Source organism: Heterocephalus glaber, unplaced genomic scaffold (genome assembly GCF_053883595.1).
Source record: "Heterocephalus glaber isolate CG9 unplaced genomic scaffold, H.glaber_assembly_v1.0 deba00001004, whole genome shotgun sequence".
Classification (NCBI taxonomy): Eukaryota; Metazoa; Chordata; class Mammalia; order Rodentia; family Bathyergidae; genus Heterocephalus; species Heterocephalus glaber.
Window position 1 is genome coordinate 8,318,502 of NW_028258179.1, and position 20,067 is coordinate 8,338,568.

Consider the following 20,067-nt stretch of genomic DNA (forward strand, 5'->3'; position numbering starts at 1 on the left):
CAGCTAATTCAGGGAGATTCCAACCAAGCGGGCCAGGAAGTGGAGGAGGCAGGGGAATGGCCTTCCACTTGGAAAGACCCCCGGGCCCGGAACAGGTTCCTGTTTCCAGCTGCGACAGCACTCTGGGGCTCTGATGCCTGTGAGGGGTCCAGGAAAGGCCAGGGCACCTTTGCTACCAAAGACCAGGCTCCTCAGACTGGGTGGGTGAGGTATCAGCTCTAAAATGAAGCTCACTGATGAGTCCTGGAGTGTGGATGGCAGTTTAGGGCAGGTCTCAGTCTACAGACAGCAGGTACAGCAAGGTGCTTCTGAACACCAGTGTCCCTGAGCTGTGGGTTCAACCTGGTGGCCACTAAGGACAAGCGGCTGCCTAAACTTAGCCTCCTGAAGGTCAAGTACATAGATGCTCCTCAATTTATGGTGGGGAAACATCCCACAAACAGCTGTAAGCTGGGAACAGAAGTGGCGTGTGGTGTGATATCCCACTCTCCCACACATGAGCCCCCTGGCTTAGGCAGGCAGCCTTCTGGAGGGTGCTGCACCTGGCATGGCCAGGATGACGGGAAGTCCTAGCTGGAGGGAGCAAGTGGAATCACATCCTTCCAGCCTGAGCGAAGAGTGGCAGTCAAAAACTCTGAAGTACAGTTTTTATTGAATAGAGGTTCCATTTGCACCAATTGTAAAGATGAAAGATTAGTAAGGTGAAACTTCATAAACTAAGGACCACCTGTAATTCAAAATTCACGCAGACACAACAGCCATCTTTGAGACGCTCAGAAGCTGCATGGGACTAGTGGTCACCATACTGGGCAGTGTCAGCCATTGGTCCGGATCCCCCAGCTCCTGTTGTGCTGTGTGGCCTCCCAAACGGTGTCGCTGAAGGAAGGATGGACATGCTCCTCCCACAGAGTCCCTGAGGTGTGCTGGGGAGCAGTGAACGGTGGACCCCAATGATACCATGTCCCTGCCAGCTCTGGGGCTGTGCACCTGACATCCCAACACTGTGAAGCTGAAGCTGAGGATCACAAGTTCAAGTCCAGCCTGGGCAATTTAGAGACATAGCAAGAGAGCCTCTCTCAAAACAAAAAAGTAAAAAGGGCTGGGGATGTAGCACAGTGCAAAGGCCCTGGGTTCAATTCCCAGTACAAAAAATAAAACAGATACCGAGTCCTAGTCCCTGGAGCCTGTGCGTGGTATCTCCATGGAAAGATGGTCTCGGCAGCAGCAAAGGAGACTGCCCTGGATTGCCTGGTGCGCCCTCAATGCTATCTGAAGTGTCCTTTGAGAGAAATGCAGGGGAGCTCACAGGCACACACAGCGGGCCAAGGTGGTGTAACCGCCAAGGCAGACCAGACCGGTGCAGGGTCACAGCCAAGGGATGCTGGCAGCCACCGGGGCTGCCAGAGGCGGGGACAGGGTCTCCTCCAGAGCTCCTGGGGGAGCACAGCCTGCTGACACCTTGATTTCAGACTTCTGACTTCCAGAAGAGAATTCGCTTTAAGCTGCCAAGTTTGTGGCAGTTTATTTCCTAGCAAGCTAATGCAGGGGCCGGGTCAGAGGCTGTGTAAAACCCTTAGAAATCTTGGTAGAGACCGTGTTCCATAAACTTTAGTTTCGTCATTTTGATTACCAAATACACACTGTGCCCATCATGTTCTAACTGCAGGGTGGCGAGGCTGGGACAGGAGTCACGACTCGGGGCAGGAGCGGGACAAAGGTGAAGTCAAGGATGGCAGTGATGCTGGATGAGGAACTGAAGCACTTACCACAGACACCATATTTCTGAAATTACAATCACTGACCAAAGTTCCTCCTGTGCTAGAAGAATGCGCGCCACCGCCACACCCCCCGGGGGATTCCAGGCCCCCAGGGTACTCATGCAAGGTGAGGGGCCACAGAGGGCCCAGGGCCTCCCTGGGCTGCAGGCAGCAGGGAGCCAGGAGGCCGGGACAGTCAGCATGGTGTTGAAGTCTCCCCGCACGCACCCCTGGACCAGACGCAGTCAAGCAAACCCCGGAGACGGCCCGGAGAACTCTGGGAACCAACTCCAGAGCTTACTGTGTGAAGGCACGAATTATGTAACAGTATATAACTGCTCGTGATGGAAAATATCTGGAGAAAATGTCACTCAAAATAGGAAAAATAGCTACAAAATTCAAAAACTCAACAAGAACCTTGCAGGCCCAGGCACGGTATTTGCATCATTTCATTTAATCTCTACTGCCACTGTGGGCAGCTGATATTGTACTGTCTGCCTCTCACAGATGAAGACAGGGTGAGGCTCAGAGAGGTGACACCCATGGGAGGCACCAAGCAGGGGTGCACAGGGGTGGGGGTGGGGTAGAAGTGGGAGGGGGGCTCCTGGGGCGACCTGGTTTCCCTCGCTGCCTCCCTTTCTCTTATCCCACAGGCCAGTTAGTAAAATGATAGCCTGGGATGCCCTTCTTGCCATAATATGTCAGAGAGCTTTAGGATCTATTCTGCATTACATAGTATACATCTACATTTCAGAGCGCACGTAAAGAAGTCACAAAACACCACAAAACAAATAAATGCCAGAGTAGCTCACAGACAGTCCATTTAACACAAAACAAAATTCAAAATGATTCTTCACCCCCATTAATAAAATTAATGTGAATTAAAAGATCACTGAGATAGCATTTTTCTTTTATCAACCTGGCAAAATATTTAAAAGACTATAGCCAATTATCTAGCACATCCATGTAACTGAATGCCAAGTAATCACTAAAAACATCTTCTGGAAAACACTTTCAGGACATGGGAAAGTTCAGTGTCCAAGTTTTAAAGATCAGAGGAAGGATTCATAAAACTGTGACTGAAAGTATATATGAGAGAAAAGGCCTAGAAGGAAATTTATCACAACCTTTGACAGTAGCTATCTGATGTGTTGAAAAGTGTAGGTAATTTAATTTTTTTCTTTATATTTTGTCTTGCGAATTCTCTACTTTCAGGATGTATTACTTCTAACACTGGGAAAAATACTGCATCTAAAAATAACTTAAAATTTGACATAGGCCCTTCTGGTGATGATGCACACCCATAAAATGATTTGGGAACAAGTATTCTGCGTTGGGGCACACATATTACTTGTGCCTTCTCACGGTTTGTGGCGCAGTCTTTGTGTGTCTGATTGGAATTTATCCTGAGGACTGATCACGTTTCACGTTCCAAAAGACAATATTTGCTTTTTATTTGGCTTTGACTTAAAAAAGCAAGGAGAAGGATTTTTTTTATGAAAGTCAATCAGATAAATGTAATCCAATTATGAAAATAAATTAGTCCTCGACCTTATGAGTTACTTCAAAAAGAGGAATTTTTAGGGCTGGTTACATAGCTCAATGGCGCCGCGCTTACTGGTACCACACAAGCGAATTTTGTGAATTCCACACAGCGCACCCACGAGGACGCCTTTGATCCGTCTCCAGACTGTGGGGTTGGGGACACCAGGACGTGTGCCCCAGGGACTGGCCAGTCATGTCTTCTAGAGACCACAGGTTTCCTGCAACCCCCCAGCACCTCAGGCGGGGGTCCACTCACTCTGACGCCAGCCCCATCTGCCGTGTCCTGGACCACAAGCCACGTCCCAGAGGGTGATGGAGGGATCACCTTCAACTACTGCCCTGAGATCAGGGTGAAGGAAAAATTTAAAACGGACCCAAACTGATCACCTTTCTTTCGTTTTCCTTGAATAGATTTTTAATTGAGGTTTTCATTATAAAAATAACACTTACTGAAACAAGAGACTTCCCGAGGGATGTAAAGTAAACCGTAAGCCTGCCCCTCCTGCCCCAGGATGGCCATGCTCCTGGCTCCCAGTGCCTAACCCAAACGTGTGCACACACGTTGAATAGGTTAGATGTGCTTGTGCAGGCAATGCCCCTCCTTTACCTGCTGTTCTCTTTTCTGTGGTTTTAGCTTTACTTACTTGCTGTCAACTGCGGTCTGAAAACTTTAGTGCAGAATTCCAGAAATGAACAGTTTCACACTGTGTGCAACTGGGAAGAGTGGGGAGAAATCCCGAGCTGTGTTCCAGCCTGCTGGGATCCGTTCACCCACACTGCACACACTACCTGCCCATTCCTTGTGTGGTAGCTGTCAGTGTTATCAGACTAATTTTCTCAGTACGGAAGTGCTTATGTTCAGTACCCTTTACCTTACCTAATAATGTCCCCAAAGCTCAAGGGTAGTGACACTGGTAATTTTATTGCAATACAGTACTGTGCTTATTCTATCTTCTTCTTGTTGTTACTCTCTTTCTGCCCCTAACTTACATATTATGCTTTGTTCTGTAGGTCTATAGGTACAGGGAAAAAACTTATTATGACAGGGTCCAGTACTATCTGTGGTTTCAGGCAAATACTAGGGGTTGGGAAATGTACTCCCCAGACAAGGGGTCTGCTGTACACGTATATTTTAACTTATTTGGGGCTATAATTGAACACGGTGTTTCAGCCTTGTTTTGTCACTTAATGACATATTGGACTTAAAAATGTCCATATAAAAGTAAAGAACCATTTCATTTATAGAAAACATATTTTCAAATACCTCTTCTCTGACACATGAGCAAAGAGGGGAGGTTTCTGGTATCAGAGATTCATGGCCACAGTGTATATGATCCCCATTAACTGCCAAAGTGAAGGTTTGTGTGATGTTAACATGCACTGATCCGAGGATGCAGTTCTAATGCCTTCCTCCCTAAGTCTCTGTGATCGCAGTTGCACAAAGCCATCCTGGGACTGTTTTCTCCAGAGCTAATTACAGAGTTGGTTAAGTATGAAAACCACGCCTCTGCTTGCACCTCGCGCTGGATTTGCGCAGCACCAGCTCCTCAGTGCCAAGCAAGGCACTGACAGGGCCGAGGTACCCAGGCAGAGGCCCAGGCACACACCTCCTCTGGACACCCCACAAAATCGGGGTGATTCCTGCCCTCAGTCACAGGTGAGAAAGCTGACATACAGAGAGGTGAAATGGGCCGTCTCTCAGGGCCACAATCAGTGTCCAGCAGGGAAGACCAGTGGGCAGGATCCTCTGCCCAGCCCACGAATACGGTGTAGATAGGGCTTAAAGCTGGAAGGAGATAAGAGGCCATCACTTCCCCCAGATTCTCCTCTGTATAAGTGAGTGACCAGGTGGGGTCACACCTGAGGACGGGGGTCTGTGGAAGCAGCTCAGAGCCCTACCCACCCCAGACATAAAATCTTTCACTTCTGAGAACAAGTCTGATTTCTCTGTTGCTGACATTAAATTTCCTGCTCTGATGAGCTGGCCAGCATTGGTTAGCTTGGGGCCTGTGGCGACACACAATACCCACTGGACAGCAGGCCACGTGTCCTTCGTCTCCCTTGGGACTGATCAGGTCAAGCCGCCCTCTGCCCTTCACTCCTGAAGTAAGACAGACTTGGAAGTGGTGCTACCCAGGGGACCCAGAAGTGCTGCTGCTAAGGTGTGGCCCGTGAAGAGCACCTCTCCACACCAGCCCTTGCAGCAAAGCTTGTGTCACTTAGCACTTCACTTAGGAGTGGTAAAGAAGGCCCTGGATACACGAGTGGCCTGGGCTTTGTCACCAGAATTCCCATCATCTCAGGGGATTGGGGCCGGGTGTCCAGCCCTGGGAGTCTGCAGCCACCTCCAGGGTGAGGACAGAGGGCCCAGCGCTGAGCACTCCTGGCAGCAGCCTGCAGGTCTGGGGGCGGGAGGGTGGTGTGACCTGGTTGCTGCCCTCCCTGCGCTTTCAGACAGACCTGTCTGTGGTGCTCTTCCACTCTGTGGCTGTGGCCACACCCACTCTGTGTGGATCACACGGACCCTATCTTTCAACAACAGGTCAAGAAAATGCTTCACTAAAAACTCCATTTCTGAATCCTTAGCCTTGGTGTTTCACATTTCTAAAATGGAGCTAAGAAACCTCATGGTTCTACTCTGGGTGCTTCTGTGCTTCAACCGAAGGACAAGCTGGGCCAGGGAAGAGGACACCAAGGACCCGCTCCACCCCACCTGCCATGTGGCTCAAGGTCACCTGCACTCTATGAACCAGTGCCGGATCTGGTCCTGAAGGTTCTCCTTGATGTCTGGGCCTTCGATCAGCCTCAGGTCGTCCTTGATCATAACCAGGGCTTCCCGGTAGCGCTCCTCATGCTTCATCTGCACCTCACTCCGTAGACGGTCCACCCTTTCAGCCTGCTTTATTGCAGGGCTCACATCATCAAAGCCAGGAGGGGGGTTCTGAAAACATCAACAGGAAGTCTGAGATGAGAAGAGTTACAGAGCGGGTGAAAACCGTCAGCAGGGAACCGAGTATGATCGTATTTTCTCTGGTAGTGAGAAGGACATGCGGAACACAAGATCAGATCTGGCAGCAGCGTTTGAAGAATGGACTCGCCACTGTGGCAAGGGAAGATTTCCCAGACTCAGGGGGTGCTTGGCCTGGAAAACACATATTCAAGGCTATAGTTTGGATCTTGAATGTCCCTAGAAGCCCCTGTGTTAAAGGACTGATCCTCAACGTGGTGCCCTTAGGCAGTGGTTGAATCTTCGAGAGGTGGGCCCTAGTGGGAGGTCTTTAGGTCACTGCGGGCATGGCCCTGAAGGGGCTTGTGGGACCTGAGCCCCGTCTCAGCCTTGTTTTGCTCCCTGGCCGGGAGGTAAGTGGTTGTGCTGCAACACGTGCTCCTGCCACCGTGAGCCGCCTTGCCAAAAGTCAGCATGGCCAGTCGACCGTGGACTGGAACTCCAAATCTTAGTTTTTTCATCAAGAAATAAACCTTTTACTTTTAAAAGTCGATTCTCTTCTGTGTTTCCTTATAGTGACAGAAAGCTAACTGACACATCCCATAAGCCTTAAAAAGTTCCTTCACATTGCAGAAGGCAAAGCTTTTCTAAATCTTCTTGGTCAGTGAGAAGACAGAACACAGGAGGGAAGCATTTGGAGCAAAACCTGGTGAAAAGAGTTGGGATGCTCTGATTTTGAGAAAATGACACCAAAATCCACTCGAAACCATCTGTCTACTGCTGCAGATGTCCAAAGAGGAAAATTCTACAGCCAAGTCCAGGCATCTCCTCTGCTATTTCTTCTCCCTCAAAACCCAGTGGCCAGCAAGTCAACAAGTGGTTGGCTACAAAGTATCCGCTCCACATGCCGATCCATGGCTCAGTGTGGTAAGAGAAAATACAAAGTCCTTCAGACATAAATCCTATTCTCCAAATCACCAAAGAAACGAAATTGGTGGATAATGGTAGGGAGCAAGGTAATCAATCACAGTGCCGAGGGCATGGATAGACAGAGGGAAAGGGCTTGGAGAAGGAAGAGAAGCCTTGGTTTATGGTGCCTGGTATCACGGCTCCGAGCTGGAGGACAGTTCTCCTCTCAGACGGAACCCTGAGCTCTGGGAGTAACTGCCATGATGGCTGCCATTGTGCCAGGCTGTGGCAGCGACCCGGGGGTGACACCCAGGGAGGCGGGGGGCTGTGGTGTACAGAGGCTTTGGGATATGAGAACAAAAGTAAAGTCCACTCCAGAAGCCTTGAAACGAGAATGTGGCAACTTTCAAGACTTAACCAAAGATGTGAGCAAAACTACAAATTTAAATCAATCACTCAGAAAGAAGACGAAAGAGTCAATGCGGGTTGTGTGCTGACATGAATTCCAAGCAGACCAGATGAGGATCAGAGTGAGCTCGTACTCAGACACGTGCACCGACTCGGGGCCTGCAGCCCGTGGGGAAGGAGGGTGGCACTGCACAGATGCAATGAGAATTCGGAGTCCACCCCAGGCAAAGGCCAAGTCAAAAAGAAAAGAAAGCCACACGCATAGCACTTTATAAACACACAGTAGACAATTTAAGAACATGAGACGATTTTCTAGGTTCAGTATGAGGGGAGAGGAAAACTTCATATACTGGAAAAGTGAATACTGAGTGAGGGTTGTAAGATCACTTTCAAGAACAGTGTTAGGACAAAATGGCATAAATAACCTCACTATTCCGGTGCTCAAAGACATGACTTTGTTTTTTTTTTTTGAGACAGGGTCTTGCTACGTGGTCCAGGGTGGCCTCGGACTCACTATGTGGTCCAGGCTGGTTTTGAACTCGTGGCAATCCTCCTGCCTCAGCCTCCTGAGTGTTGAGATGACAGGCCTGTGCCACCATGGCTGGCTTCTGTGTGTTTTGTGTCAAAATCAGGAGAAGAAATTTCTCTCATTTCATCACTTAGATAAAAATCCAATCCTTATATCTTCCAGTAATGGCTTTCATTCTCAGTGTTTACATTTCAAATGTATGAAATAGAAATCGGGAATTCAGACTTTGTTGGACGCTCCCAAGGGCTATTTTAAACTCGACTGCTTTTATGAAGATATTAAGATGGATCTGTGCCCCAAATGCCCCAAATTTGTCTGCCTGTGAAGAGAAGGTGTATTATTGTTTGGAAGTCTCACACAGAGTTCATGATTCTCTGCCATTCCTACGCATTCCGTGGGCCCCACTAACTCCCCCAGCAACATGCTCCTGGTGCCATCTGTAAATTCCCTTCAGAGGCATGCACAGCTGTACCTGAGCTGGGTCTTTCTCCTTCCATCCCCCAAATGAAAGAAGAGTGGGCGACTCATCTGTGTCCTGACCATAGCTCTAGAAGAGGTGTCCAGCAGACTCTGTAACACTTCCATGACGTATGTGTGGAGGAGGAAATATTCAGCTCTCCAAGGAGTTTCCTGTTCGACATGGGGATGGCTCTGGGGATGGTGTGAGTTCGAATCCCAGATCTCCTTGTTGATGTTCACACCCTTCTCTGAAGGTAGCAACAAGGGCGTGAGGATCCCGCTGAACAGAAGCAGGAAGGGAGGTTCAGAATGGAAGTCCTTCCCTAGCCATTCTGTGTTCATAAGGCTTCTGGTTCCATGGGTCCCCTGCGCACTGTGTCACCACGCTGTGCCACTGATAGCATGCACTCAGCCACGCTTCTGGATGTAGACCTTCTCTGGCAGAACCACACTTGGGTCGTTTGTCTTTCTTCTCTAGTTGTTTTTGAATATAAAGGTTACAGCATATGTAAGCCCTATGTTAATGAGCAGTGTTTCCTTCCGGCTAACACATCTTTTCCTCTTTAGCAACTCTGGTCATGTGGAATTTATATTTGTTAACTCACCACATACACAGCAACTCATTTAAAATTGCGAATATTAAAGGCAGCTAGAGAACACAAAAATATACTATGCACTGCAGTACATCAGCTGTAGAATAATGCATCTTAATGAAGGCTTCCCATGTGAATAAACCATTATATTTACAAGCTTTCCACCGTTAATGACCCAGAACAGGATAACGAAACCTACATTTGCAGCAAGGTCCTCTGTCAGCAAAAATATACATATTAATAATTGATGTTGCTGCGAAAATAGGACATCAGATGACAGTCCCTGAGTTTGTGGGCAAATAGGACGACACGACCCATTAACTTAAAATGCTTATCTAATGTTTGATGGGCTTTGTCTTTAAAAATCTTTGTTCAAATTAGTAAGGGAAAATGGACGTCCGTCCAAATGGGAGCCCATTCCGTGTGCCAGTCTCAAATATACGTGCACAGAAGTGGTGGGATGCTGGCAGCTCTCGGGAGGAGCAGCTTGTCTGCGTGGGTGGGTTGTCACCCCACGAAGCCTCAGCATGCAGGGAGGGGAAGGGTGGATCCCAGCAGGGCCCACCTCCTGCCATCTCTGCTTGCACGGCTGCAGAATTAGTGAGCTCGAAGCCGGGAGCGCGGTGTCCGGTGCTCGTCGGCAGGCAAGAGAGCCACTGCGTGCTGTTTCTGGCCCAGTTCTGCACACCGGGCTCCTCCTGCTACTGCACACGGGCCATGCCTCCGCCGGTCCCTTTCAAGACTGCACCGAGGGCCGTGTTGCTCGGTTTATGGGAACCAGCCGCTCTGTTTCAGCGCTGCATGTCAGAGTCCCACACCTGGCTTTAGACGACCTTGTCCGCCTGGCCAGAGCTGCGCGGTTCCCTTTGCCTCCGCTGACAGAAAGGCCAAATCTTTTAGGATCACAATTTTAGCAAGTATAAACTATCAAAGAATAAAAGTTGCTCTAGCCCGGGAGGCCTCATTCCTTAAAAATCCTTTTAGTACTTAAAAAATTGGCTTACATAGGAAGCGTAACAGACCAGAGCCTGGTTGAGCCATGACTTCCTAGTGGTGGAGGCTTTATCTGCTACCTTGGGGGCTGCTTTCTTTAAAAACGTTTTGACATAAACACTTGGAGGACACTGACGGTTTGCCAGGCACAGTTTTAAGCGATTACAAGGACTAGCTCACTTTCTCTATGAGGACACCGAAGTGCAGCGAGATCAGGGGGCTTTCCTGGAGTCACCAGCCAGGTGGTAACAGGCTGGGGCTGGGACCGAGGCATCGTTTTCTGGTGGCTCTGTGCTTTGCTGCCTCTTCGCGCTAGCTGATGGTTTTGTCTGGCTTAAAATATTTCGTTTGAAAATGATTTCTCATGGGTGCCCTGATCACGCCTTCTCATAGAGTGCGGTTGTAATTTGTGCAGCCGTTGTTGAGGTGCGACTGCACCTGTGTGTTGCATACACAGCACGGAAATCGCACAGCAAGGAGGAGGCAGCATCCAGGTCCACAGCCTGTCTACAGGACCCAAGTCTGGACCCAGGTACGCTGGCCCCAGGGTCATGGGCCCAGGCGCCTCTGCTTGCTGCATGCGGGGACTTCGCACAGGGCCCTCAGGGAGATAAACTGAGGCAGGCACAGGCGTCCCACGGTTGGGGACAAAGGGGGAGCGCCAGGAAGAGAACCCTTTGTCCTTCAGTCTCCCACCGCCTACAGATGAGGGCAAGAATGAAGCAGAAAAACAATAACAAGAAGATATAAAAAAAAATACGAAAAAGGACTGAAGTCAAAGCGCAGGTTTCCAGGGAAGCAGATGTAAAATTGCATTTAGTAGCACAGAAAATGGCGCCTCCCTTTAATCTCATCGAAGCCTCTCTAAGTGGAGCTCTGAGCATTCTGGGAGCCTCTCCCGGATTCCAACCCCTGCCCAGGGTGTCTGCCACCTTCCACAGCATCTGTGTCAGGACGGGACGCTTGTCGTGCCTGCAGATGTTTTCCCGGTGCAAGCTCGTGGTGCATCTGTCACCTCGGGCATCTCCAGGCGTCCCTGCCGCTGGGTAAGGTGACTGCAGACCAGACTCACTGTCCTGGGCTTCTCCACACCCTGCTTTCAGCAGACGCGTTTCCGGCCCATGGCTTTAGCAGTGTATAACGAGCAATGCCATAGGGTTTATATTTTGAAATCGGTTGTACACATATTTTTATGCAAGACCTTATTTTGAAACAGTTGTGTTTTGTTACATGCAAAAGATATACTACCCGATATTTTCCCAGTATATAAGTCACGATCATTGTGAAAATGAATTATAATCTTCCAAGGTAATGCTAGCCACTGATCTGGGAAGGTGCATCCTGTCTCAGGCTCTAGGCTTGGCCTTTACCTACAATCTCGTCTGAAGTCCACCTAACAGCTTTGCGACAGGGGCTGCACTGCCCACCTCCCACGAGAGGAAACCGAGGCTCACAGGAGCAGCACGTGTGTCCTCAGGTCCCTCCACTGGCACACTGAGGAGCAGGGCTTGGACCAGCGTCTGCCTGTCTCTAAGTGCACACACCCAACTGCCTGGCCCAGGTCCCAGATGGACGCCTCAGGTGCCAGGTTCTCGGCAGCACCCACTGGGGGAACCCCTGCAGGGTGGGTGCTGGGAGCTCTGTGCTCACCTCGGCCTGCTGCCCTCCCCAGGACCCGCAGGGCTGCCCTTCTGCCTGGGAAGGAAGGGCCATGCCAGTGATCCCAGCACTCTGGAGGCTAAGACAGGAGGATGGAAACATAGTGATTTAGTGACACACTATCTCAAAAAATAGAGAGGGACGTAGCTCTGGGTTCAGTCGCCCGAAAAGAATAAAAGAGTGGAAAGAAGGACAGAGGGATGAAGGATGGAAAGGAAAGGAAAGTCATTTATAGCCAAACATGAAGAAGGGAAGGCGTGGCCTGGGTTGCAAGATTGTGGTTGAAATCCAAGTGTGAGCATGAAAGAGACTTCATTTAGATTCTCTGCCCGTGTGGCATTGACAGCCGTCCCCGAGGAGGATCCCAAGGACACCAGGGCCCCCACGCATGGAGCTCCCCATGCAGATCTGGGGTGGGGGTGCTCTGCCACTGGGCTCCCCCCGCCTGTACTGGAGGTTCCATGTTAATGAGGAAGAAGGCGAATTTATTGGCCAAAAAGTAATCTAGAATATAGCTTGTTTCATGGCAAATTCTGACAGTGAGCAGGGTTTTATGGCGCTTTCAGGCTTCTGCGGACGTGTGTACGAGTGACAGGTCTTCCTCTTTAATAAGTGTCCCCCCAGTGTTCTTCATTGTAATGCAAACACTGATCGCTTCGGAGGAACATAAAATACATGATGGTCATGACTGCCGGACAAATTGCTTCCAAGTGGTCCAGAGAATGAAATGTATTACATTCATTAAATTCCCTTCTTCCCGATCCACTCCATTGGCTCTGCCAATTAAAATAACTGCATACGAATTTTTAGAGTGCTATTTATTTCTCTTTGTAGATTTTAGAATATAAATATTTAAAATGGCAGTACCCAAAAAAGTCATTTATATGACAATGGTAAAAGAAACATTAGGTCAGGAATTGAAGGCATAATATGACGATGTCTCTTGCTCTAATTCTGGTTTCTGTTACTAAGGAGGCCCTCCTGAGAATGTGCCAAGAGGCTCATAGAGATACGAGTACAGTTTTGATCAGATAAGTCGATGGTTTTCACATTGGTATAATGGAATAAAATGAACTAATGGAAAAACGAAATTTTAAAATGAGCAGGCATTATCTTAATCAGTGATATAGTGGAAAATCTATTCAATTGAACACATGTCTTAGATTAAGGGTAATGGATTTTTTATGGTCAACAGAGAGTGAACAGCAGATAAAATTCTTCTAAAAATTGAATCCATATATTTCTTAACGGTGTAAAATTTCGATAGAACATGTAATATGTAGAGGACACACACTTTGGGAAAAATCATATTGAAGAGAGTCACATGGATATACAATAGACAAGCTATTCATTCCCTTTATACCACTCCAGCTACACTGCTGAGAAACTGCAACAACTTTCACTTCAGCTGAGCACATATAAACGACCAAGTCAAACTGAAAAATTAAAAGCATGAAAACAGGTCATTTTATCTTTACACGGTGTTGGTTATCAACACTTCAGTACAGGAACAACAGCCTTCACCAGTGCTGAGTCCCTGGCTGGTGGTTTCTGGGGGCTGCTGGGTAAATGGAGCATGAGTTGCAGTAGGTAGAAGTTTACTCAGGTAAGTGGGGTTGAGTCAAAACTGCTGTGCATTGCTAATGTCACGTTCAGTTTGGAACACCCAGGGCTGAATCTTTAGATGCCAATTTAACTTTTGAAGTAGAAAATGAGACAGAGACCTGTTTTTGCCACTGCACTCTTTACATGTACCTCTCAAGGGTGTTGGACAGGGAAATAATGTCATATCATTACTTATCTGCCTCTTCATATAGATCAAGCAATTGAGAGATTTTAGAGGAAAACTGATAATATTTTGTTGCCATTTGCCTTTACTTTTTTTTTTTTTTGGTACCAGGGATCGAACTCAGGTCCTTGCGCTTGTGCAGCAGGCGAAACCACTGAGCCAAATCCCCGGCCCTGCCTTTACTTTTAAAAGAGTATATTTCTAATTAACAAAGTAACATTTGACCATTATAGAAAATACCAACAACAAAAAAAATCTTTCAAAGTTCACCCATGAAGACATGAGCTCTAGTCAAGCTTGGCAGCTTTCTTTTTTGAACATACTTCGTTGGATTCACTCACTTAGTGAAAATACGTAATACATATGTTATTTTGACCACTATTTTGACCATTCCATTATGTAAGTCCACCATAAATTATTTAACTACATGCCCACTACAGCAATGGGATTGGTCATCTTCATTTTCTTATCATTAATTCTATTTAGTGCACAGACTTTGAGAACTTCTACGCACATGGATTTCTGTTTCTGATGATTCACCAAGATGGAAGCAGAAGTCGAGGGTTCAGGTCATAAATATTTTGGGATCTTGCTACATCTTGCTGACTGGCTTTCAGAGAGGCTGAGTCAATTTAGTTCATCTCCTGTGAGAATGTGAATCAGACTCTGTCAATAATTATATATATATATATATTTTTTTTGGTACGGGGAATCAAACTCAGGACCTTGAGCTTGTCAGGCAGGCGTGGTGCCACTAAGCTAAATCCTCGGCCTAATAAATATAATTTTTCAGCCTTCTTAGTTTTGCTAATGACAAATACAACTTACCCTATTTCACCAATTTTAAGACACACATTTCTCAGTGTAAAGTACCCGAAATAGGGATGGATGTGTATTACAATCAAGGGCGTGCTTTCATTTACTTAGAAGCATCTTTCTTCCTAATGTCTCTTAACAATAATGATGCATCTCACAATGAATGGCATCTTAGGAGTCCATGAAAGACTGTAGCCTCTTACTTAACTTTCAGTTTGTACTTTTTGACCAGTAGCAAATAGCCCAGATTTATACAGAACCCCGCCAACACACATTTTAATGTCCTAATAAAACTTAAGAAATTTAATAAGCCACATAACATAAAATTTGCTATCTTGGGGGGGGGATTTAGCTCAGTGGTTAGCAAGTGCAAGGACCCGAGTTCGATCCCTGGTACCAAAAAAAAAAATTCGTTATCTTAACCATTTTTCAGTACACAGTTAACTAGTGTTTACTACCTTGGCATCGCCCTGCAACTGGTCTCTAGAACTCCACCCCCTGCTAACTGAGACTGTTTCCAGGGAACAGCAACTCCCACTTCTCCCTCCCTCAGCCCCGGCAACCACCACCGCTTCCTGCTTCCATGGGGTGAACTAGCACACGAAAAAATGTCGAACATCTCTGGCCATTAGAGAAATGCAAATTAAAACAGCACTGAGACTCATCTTCCTCCAGAAAGAATGGCCATCGTTGAGAAATCAGATAATAACAAATGCTGGTCAGGCTCCAGGGGAAAAGGAGCCCTTCTACATCAGTGAGAATGTAAGCTAGCACAGCCACTATGGAAGTCTGTATGGAGATTCTGAAAGAACTAAAACTAGAAGCTCCATTTAACCCAGCTACTCTCCTTCTACACGTCTTCCCCAGAGAGTTAAAGACATCATCTTACAGGGATCCATGCATACTCATGTTTATAGCAGCACAGTTCATAATAGCCAAATCTTGGAAGCAGCCTGTGCGTCCATCAACAGATGAATGGATAAAGGTGGTATTTACACACAGTGGAGTACTACTCTGTCTTAAAGAAAGATAAACTTGAGGCATTTGTAGAAATGCAACTTGGGACCATCATGTTAAGTGAAATAAACCAGACCCACATGTTTAAATAGCACATGGTTTCTCTCATGTGAGACACCCAAAGGATAAATAATTTAAAGAGCAAAATAAAAGATAGCTAATAGGACAAAGGGAGATAGATTCTCTGCAGGAAGGAAGGAGAATAGGAGATGGAGAGGGGAGGGACAGGAGGGGACAAGGATGTGAGAAGAATTGAGATGTGTTATGTACAAGTGCCAACTCCCCATGATAGAAATAATCATTATGTACTACAAATAGGTGGTTAAAAGTGTAAAAAAAGTTTCTACAAGAGTTGGCTTACGGGGTCATAAGAGCTGCCACCAAATCCAGGCAGGGCTGTCCTGTGAAAATGTATAGGACACATTTTGAGCTGCTGCAGGGATAGAGCCAAGACTGGCAGCAGCGTCTTCGGGGAGGCGGGACTCGGGTACAGGAGAGCTAACCTTGGGGCTGCCCTGCGGCAGGGCCCTGTGCTCCAGGATATGCGCCACGTGGGGGAATCCTCTGCTGCAGACAGACCCTGGGGTTTTCCTGTGTGTCCTGCCTCCTGGTCCCCACCCACTGTGTAGTTCCCTCCCCCGAGTGCGAGTGGCCCCTCTAACCTCCTTCCAACCCACACAACAGGGCAGAGGAGACCGACGGCACTTCCAGGCTGGTGAGCAAGACTGCAAGTGCTCCGCTGTCCCTGCCCCGGCCATGCAGAGGGGACCACTCACTCCATCAGCCAACAGCTGGCAAAGAAATGAGGCCCGGTCTGACAGCCCATGGGGAACTGAATCCTGCCAGCAGCCACACAAGCTTGGACGAAGACACTGTACCTCCCAGCCCAGTCTCAGGTGAGATCAGCCCGGCCCACATGGCCATGGTGGCCTTGTGAGACCCAGAAAGAGGACCCGGCCAGCCACAGACTGTGACAAGACTGATGGGTATGCCACAAGCTGCTGTCTGCAGTTACACTGATGTATGGCAATAGATAACTAATACACCCTTCCTGCTCTGTGACTTAGTAATCACCATGCAGACTTCCACATGCCCCACCCTGAGCTAGCTGTACCGATGCAACCCACTCCCAAGACCCTGAACCCTAATAAAGCAGAGTTTGCTCTTGGCATGCAGCCTGGGAAGGGTGTGGCGCTGCCTCTCCAAACCCCTCCACCGTGGGCTTCTCTCCACTCAAGGCCTCCATGACTGTAAGTCGCCCAGTTTGCTTTCCTTTCTTCCCCCAAACGCTCCTGAGAAGACATGAGCCTTATGGCATCTACTGTCTCTTTTTTTCTTCCTTAAATTCTTTTATTGGTACATTGTAGGTATACAACACAATTACATTTCTCATTGGGAATTGTACCTTTACATGATACATCTTGGTTCTTATTTTCTCCCCATCCCTAGCCCTCCCTTCACCCCCTCTACCCTTCTCTATTTACAAAGACTTTATTTCCATTTTTTCCATTTCTCATCCTGGATTCCTCTTTTTTTTTTTTTTCTTCCCATTAAGTTTATTGGTACATTTTCAGTATAAAATACAGTTACATTCATCTTTGGGATCTTGTACCTTTACATGAGTATCTTGGTTCTTTTTTTCTTTTTTTTTCCCCTTCCCTTGCCCTCCCTGCACCCCCTCCACCCTTCGCTATTTGCAAAGACTTTGTTTCCATTTTTTCCTTTTCTCATATTTTTGCTTTTCCCTTTTTTCCTTTCCCCTACCCCTCCCACTTCCCTTGCTCCTTTAGACCTCTACTTCCTGTTACACAATATCAATTATACATTTTTTAAATTACAATATCAAGATGTAGGAGACATTACCACAGATTTTACAGAATTTAAAAGGATATAGAAAGCATATTTCAAAACTGTTCACAGAAGTGATGGCAGAAAACTTCCCAAGGAGGGGAAAAGAACTTGACATACAGATGAGTGAGGCAAATAGGACTCCAAATAGCCTTGATCAAAAAAAAATCTACACATAGGCATGTAATAGTTAGGTTTCCAGAAATCCAACAGAGGAACAAAATTCTACAAGCAGTGAAAGAAAAGAAACAAATCACATACAAAGGAAAGCCCATCAGAATCACAGCAGACTTCTCAATGCAAACCCTCAAAGCAAGAAGAGCTTGGAGTGCGGTATCCCAAGCCCTAAAGGAAAACAGCCTCCAATCCAGATTGATGTACCCTATAAAACTATCTTTCAAAATGGATGGAGAAATAAGATACTTTCATGACAAAGAGCACCTTAGGAACTTCATGAATACCAAACCAGCACTCCAAAAAATTTTAGACAATACCCTAGGAAAAGACAATGAGGATCACAACCCCAGGAAACCTAGCAGAATGAATCCATTGGGCGTGACAAATTAAACGCAAAGGGGGAGAATCCAACAAAAAGAAAAAGTCATGACAAGGCATCTACTGTCTTGAAGAAGCCAGATCCTGCTGGCAGGGAACTCACCATTCCCAGGAACACCATCTCCTCCTCTCTCTCTCTATCCGTCTTCTTGTACTGATGGAAACCTCGCCAAACCTGAAATCAAATGCAGGGCTGTTTGTTAGCTGCACAACAGGAACAGAACTGATGTGGTCACACAGCTTCCCCCACATAAACGGCATGAGCCACCTGCCCTGATGACTATAAACTCCAGGCTGGGCGCAAATGTGTTGATTTGTTTTGTGCTGTGATCACAGGAAAAAAAAATTTTTAAAAAAGGATAAATCACAGAACTGAGCTATTCCTCTCATTCAGGGAGTTCCCCACCTAGTTTTCCTCAAGAGAAACTTCAGAGGGTAAGACAGAGAGAGAGAGAGAGAGGGAGAGAGAGGCGCTAGATCTAAGGGTGCCTCTTCATGGTTTTAAGAGAAAAATTTCCAACGTAAAGTGGGGAAACATTCTAAGAATTATGCATCACAAGCTTTTAAGTCAGATGCTAAAACTTTATATCCCCATGGAAACTTGAAAGAAATTATCTTTCATCTGTCTTTCCTACCTCTCTCTCCCACTCCCAATCAGACATAATTAGGGACAGAATTCTGATCTTCCAGCTCCATTGTATGTCCTTAGTCTTACTTTCTCTCAATCCTAATTCTAATTTGCATCACATCACATCTCCTTTGTTTCCCCCGAAGCAACCCTGGCCTCCTTTTGCAAAAAGATGGGGTAAAATCTGGGGTGTTCCTCTGACAAGGAGAAGCGCCACTTCAAGAAGGGATATTGGTGCTCTGTCCATCAGTTATGGTTGCTGCAATTTTTTAAATGATTGTCAGCTTTTCTGCAAGCTGTCAGCTATGAATTCTTGCTCTTCCCCTCTGTAATCATATGTCTGTGCCTGCGTGCATTTAAAAAAATCCTCATTAAGGATTTACTTCCTCATTGAATTTTAGCAACATTCTGTCCAACAAATATCAATGGTCTTTAAAAATATTTGAATAAAATGCCTGTGTTTAATAGCTACTTGAGATAAAAATTTTAAACATGACCCAGTTTAGCTAGTGGTTTCTCCAGGATGACTTAATAAATATTTCTGGAATTTACTGACTAAACCACCTCCACTGAAGTGAACTTGGACTCTGCTTCTCCACCTGGAATGCATCTCAGGCCATGCAGGAAACTCTGTCCCCCAGCGAGCCCCAGGTGCCTGCCTTTTGAATACGGAGTGCAGCAGCCCCAGCATCTGCTACTTGTTCGCCAAGGATCCTGGCTTGCTTCGCTCTGTACTCTTGAAGATAGATTTGCTTCATGAATAGAGCTCGTAGGCGACCTTGACGTGCCCTCTCAGTAATCTGGATTAATTTAACAGCCTCTTCCAAGGGTATTGCCTTCACAGTGGTTTTCTGCAAGACACAGGATAAATCTGTATGTAAACATCCTATGAAATGTGATCAAAACATATAGTAACTGTTTAAATAAAAAATTTAATACTGCAAATGATACATTCTCCTTAAATGTCATCAAAATACTCCCATCTTGCTTTGAACACACATATCCCATGTTCTTGCCACTTTCTGAAGCAGCTCTGGAGTCCTCTCTCCTGAGTGTCTTTAGTTGTGCTGTCATGGCTGCCTTGATGTCCTGAATCCATGCAAAACATTGACCTTTCCTGGTCATTTTGACTTGGGGAAGAACCAGAGGTCACAGGGTGCTAAATGAGGTGGATAAGGACACCGTTGTGTTTTTATGACCCTGCCTTTCTATTTCATTGGATAGCACTCAGCAGCAGCATTCACTATATTTTTGATTATATCTCCTGAGGCCACTCAAAAAAAGACTTCCAGAAACTGCTTCAGAAAGTGGCAAGAATGCAGGCACGTGTTCGAAGTAAGGGGAATGATTTAGAGGGGGACTAAAGGTAATGTCTCTTTTATAGGTAATAAATTAAAAACAAAACATTCACCACAGTTTTTGATCACACTTTATGTACCCACCAATCACTTCCATCTGGCACCCCCTGCCAGGAGTCACCACATGATTCACATTCGCTTCCCGGTTAATTACGCGTATTTTGATACTATATCCTGTTCACGAGTGATCTGAAATTTAAGGGCCAGTAGCTTCCTTCTTTTCTTCCAAACAAAATACTAATTAGGGCCACAATCTT

The 20,067-nt window shown here is 46.6% G+C and overlaps 1 protein-coding gene across 5 annotated transcripts in view; it reads right to left on the bottom strand.

Moving 5' to 3' along the window:
* Positions 1–20,067, bottom strand: part of Drc11 (dynein regulatory complex subunit 11) — a 125,976-nt gene that overhangs the window by 93,284 nt on the left and 12,625 nt on the right. For all 5 annotated transcript variants that reach the window (XM_087209495.1, XM_087209493.1, XM_087209494.1 and 2 more), the window contains exons 4-6: positions 19,112–19,303; positions 17,928–17,999; positions 6,038–6,243 (exon numbers count right to left, since the gene is read on the bottom strand). In XM_087209495.1, the coding sequence (XP_087065621.1) occupies positions 6,038–6,243; positions 17,928–17,999; positions 19,112–19,303 (470 nt within the window). The remainder of the gene's footprint in view (positions 1–6,037; positions 6,244–17,927; positions 18,000–19,111; positions 19,304–20,067) is intronic.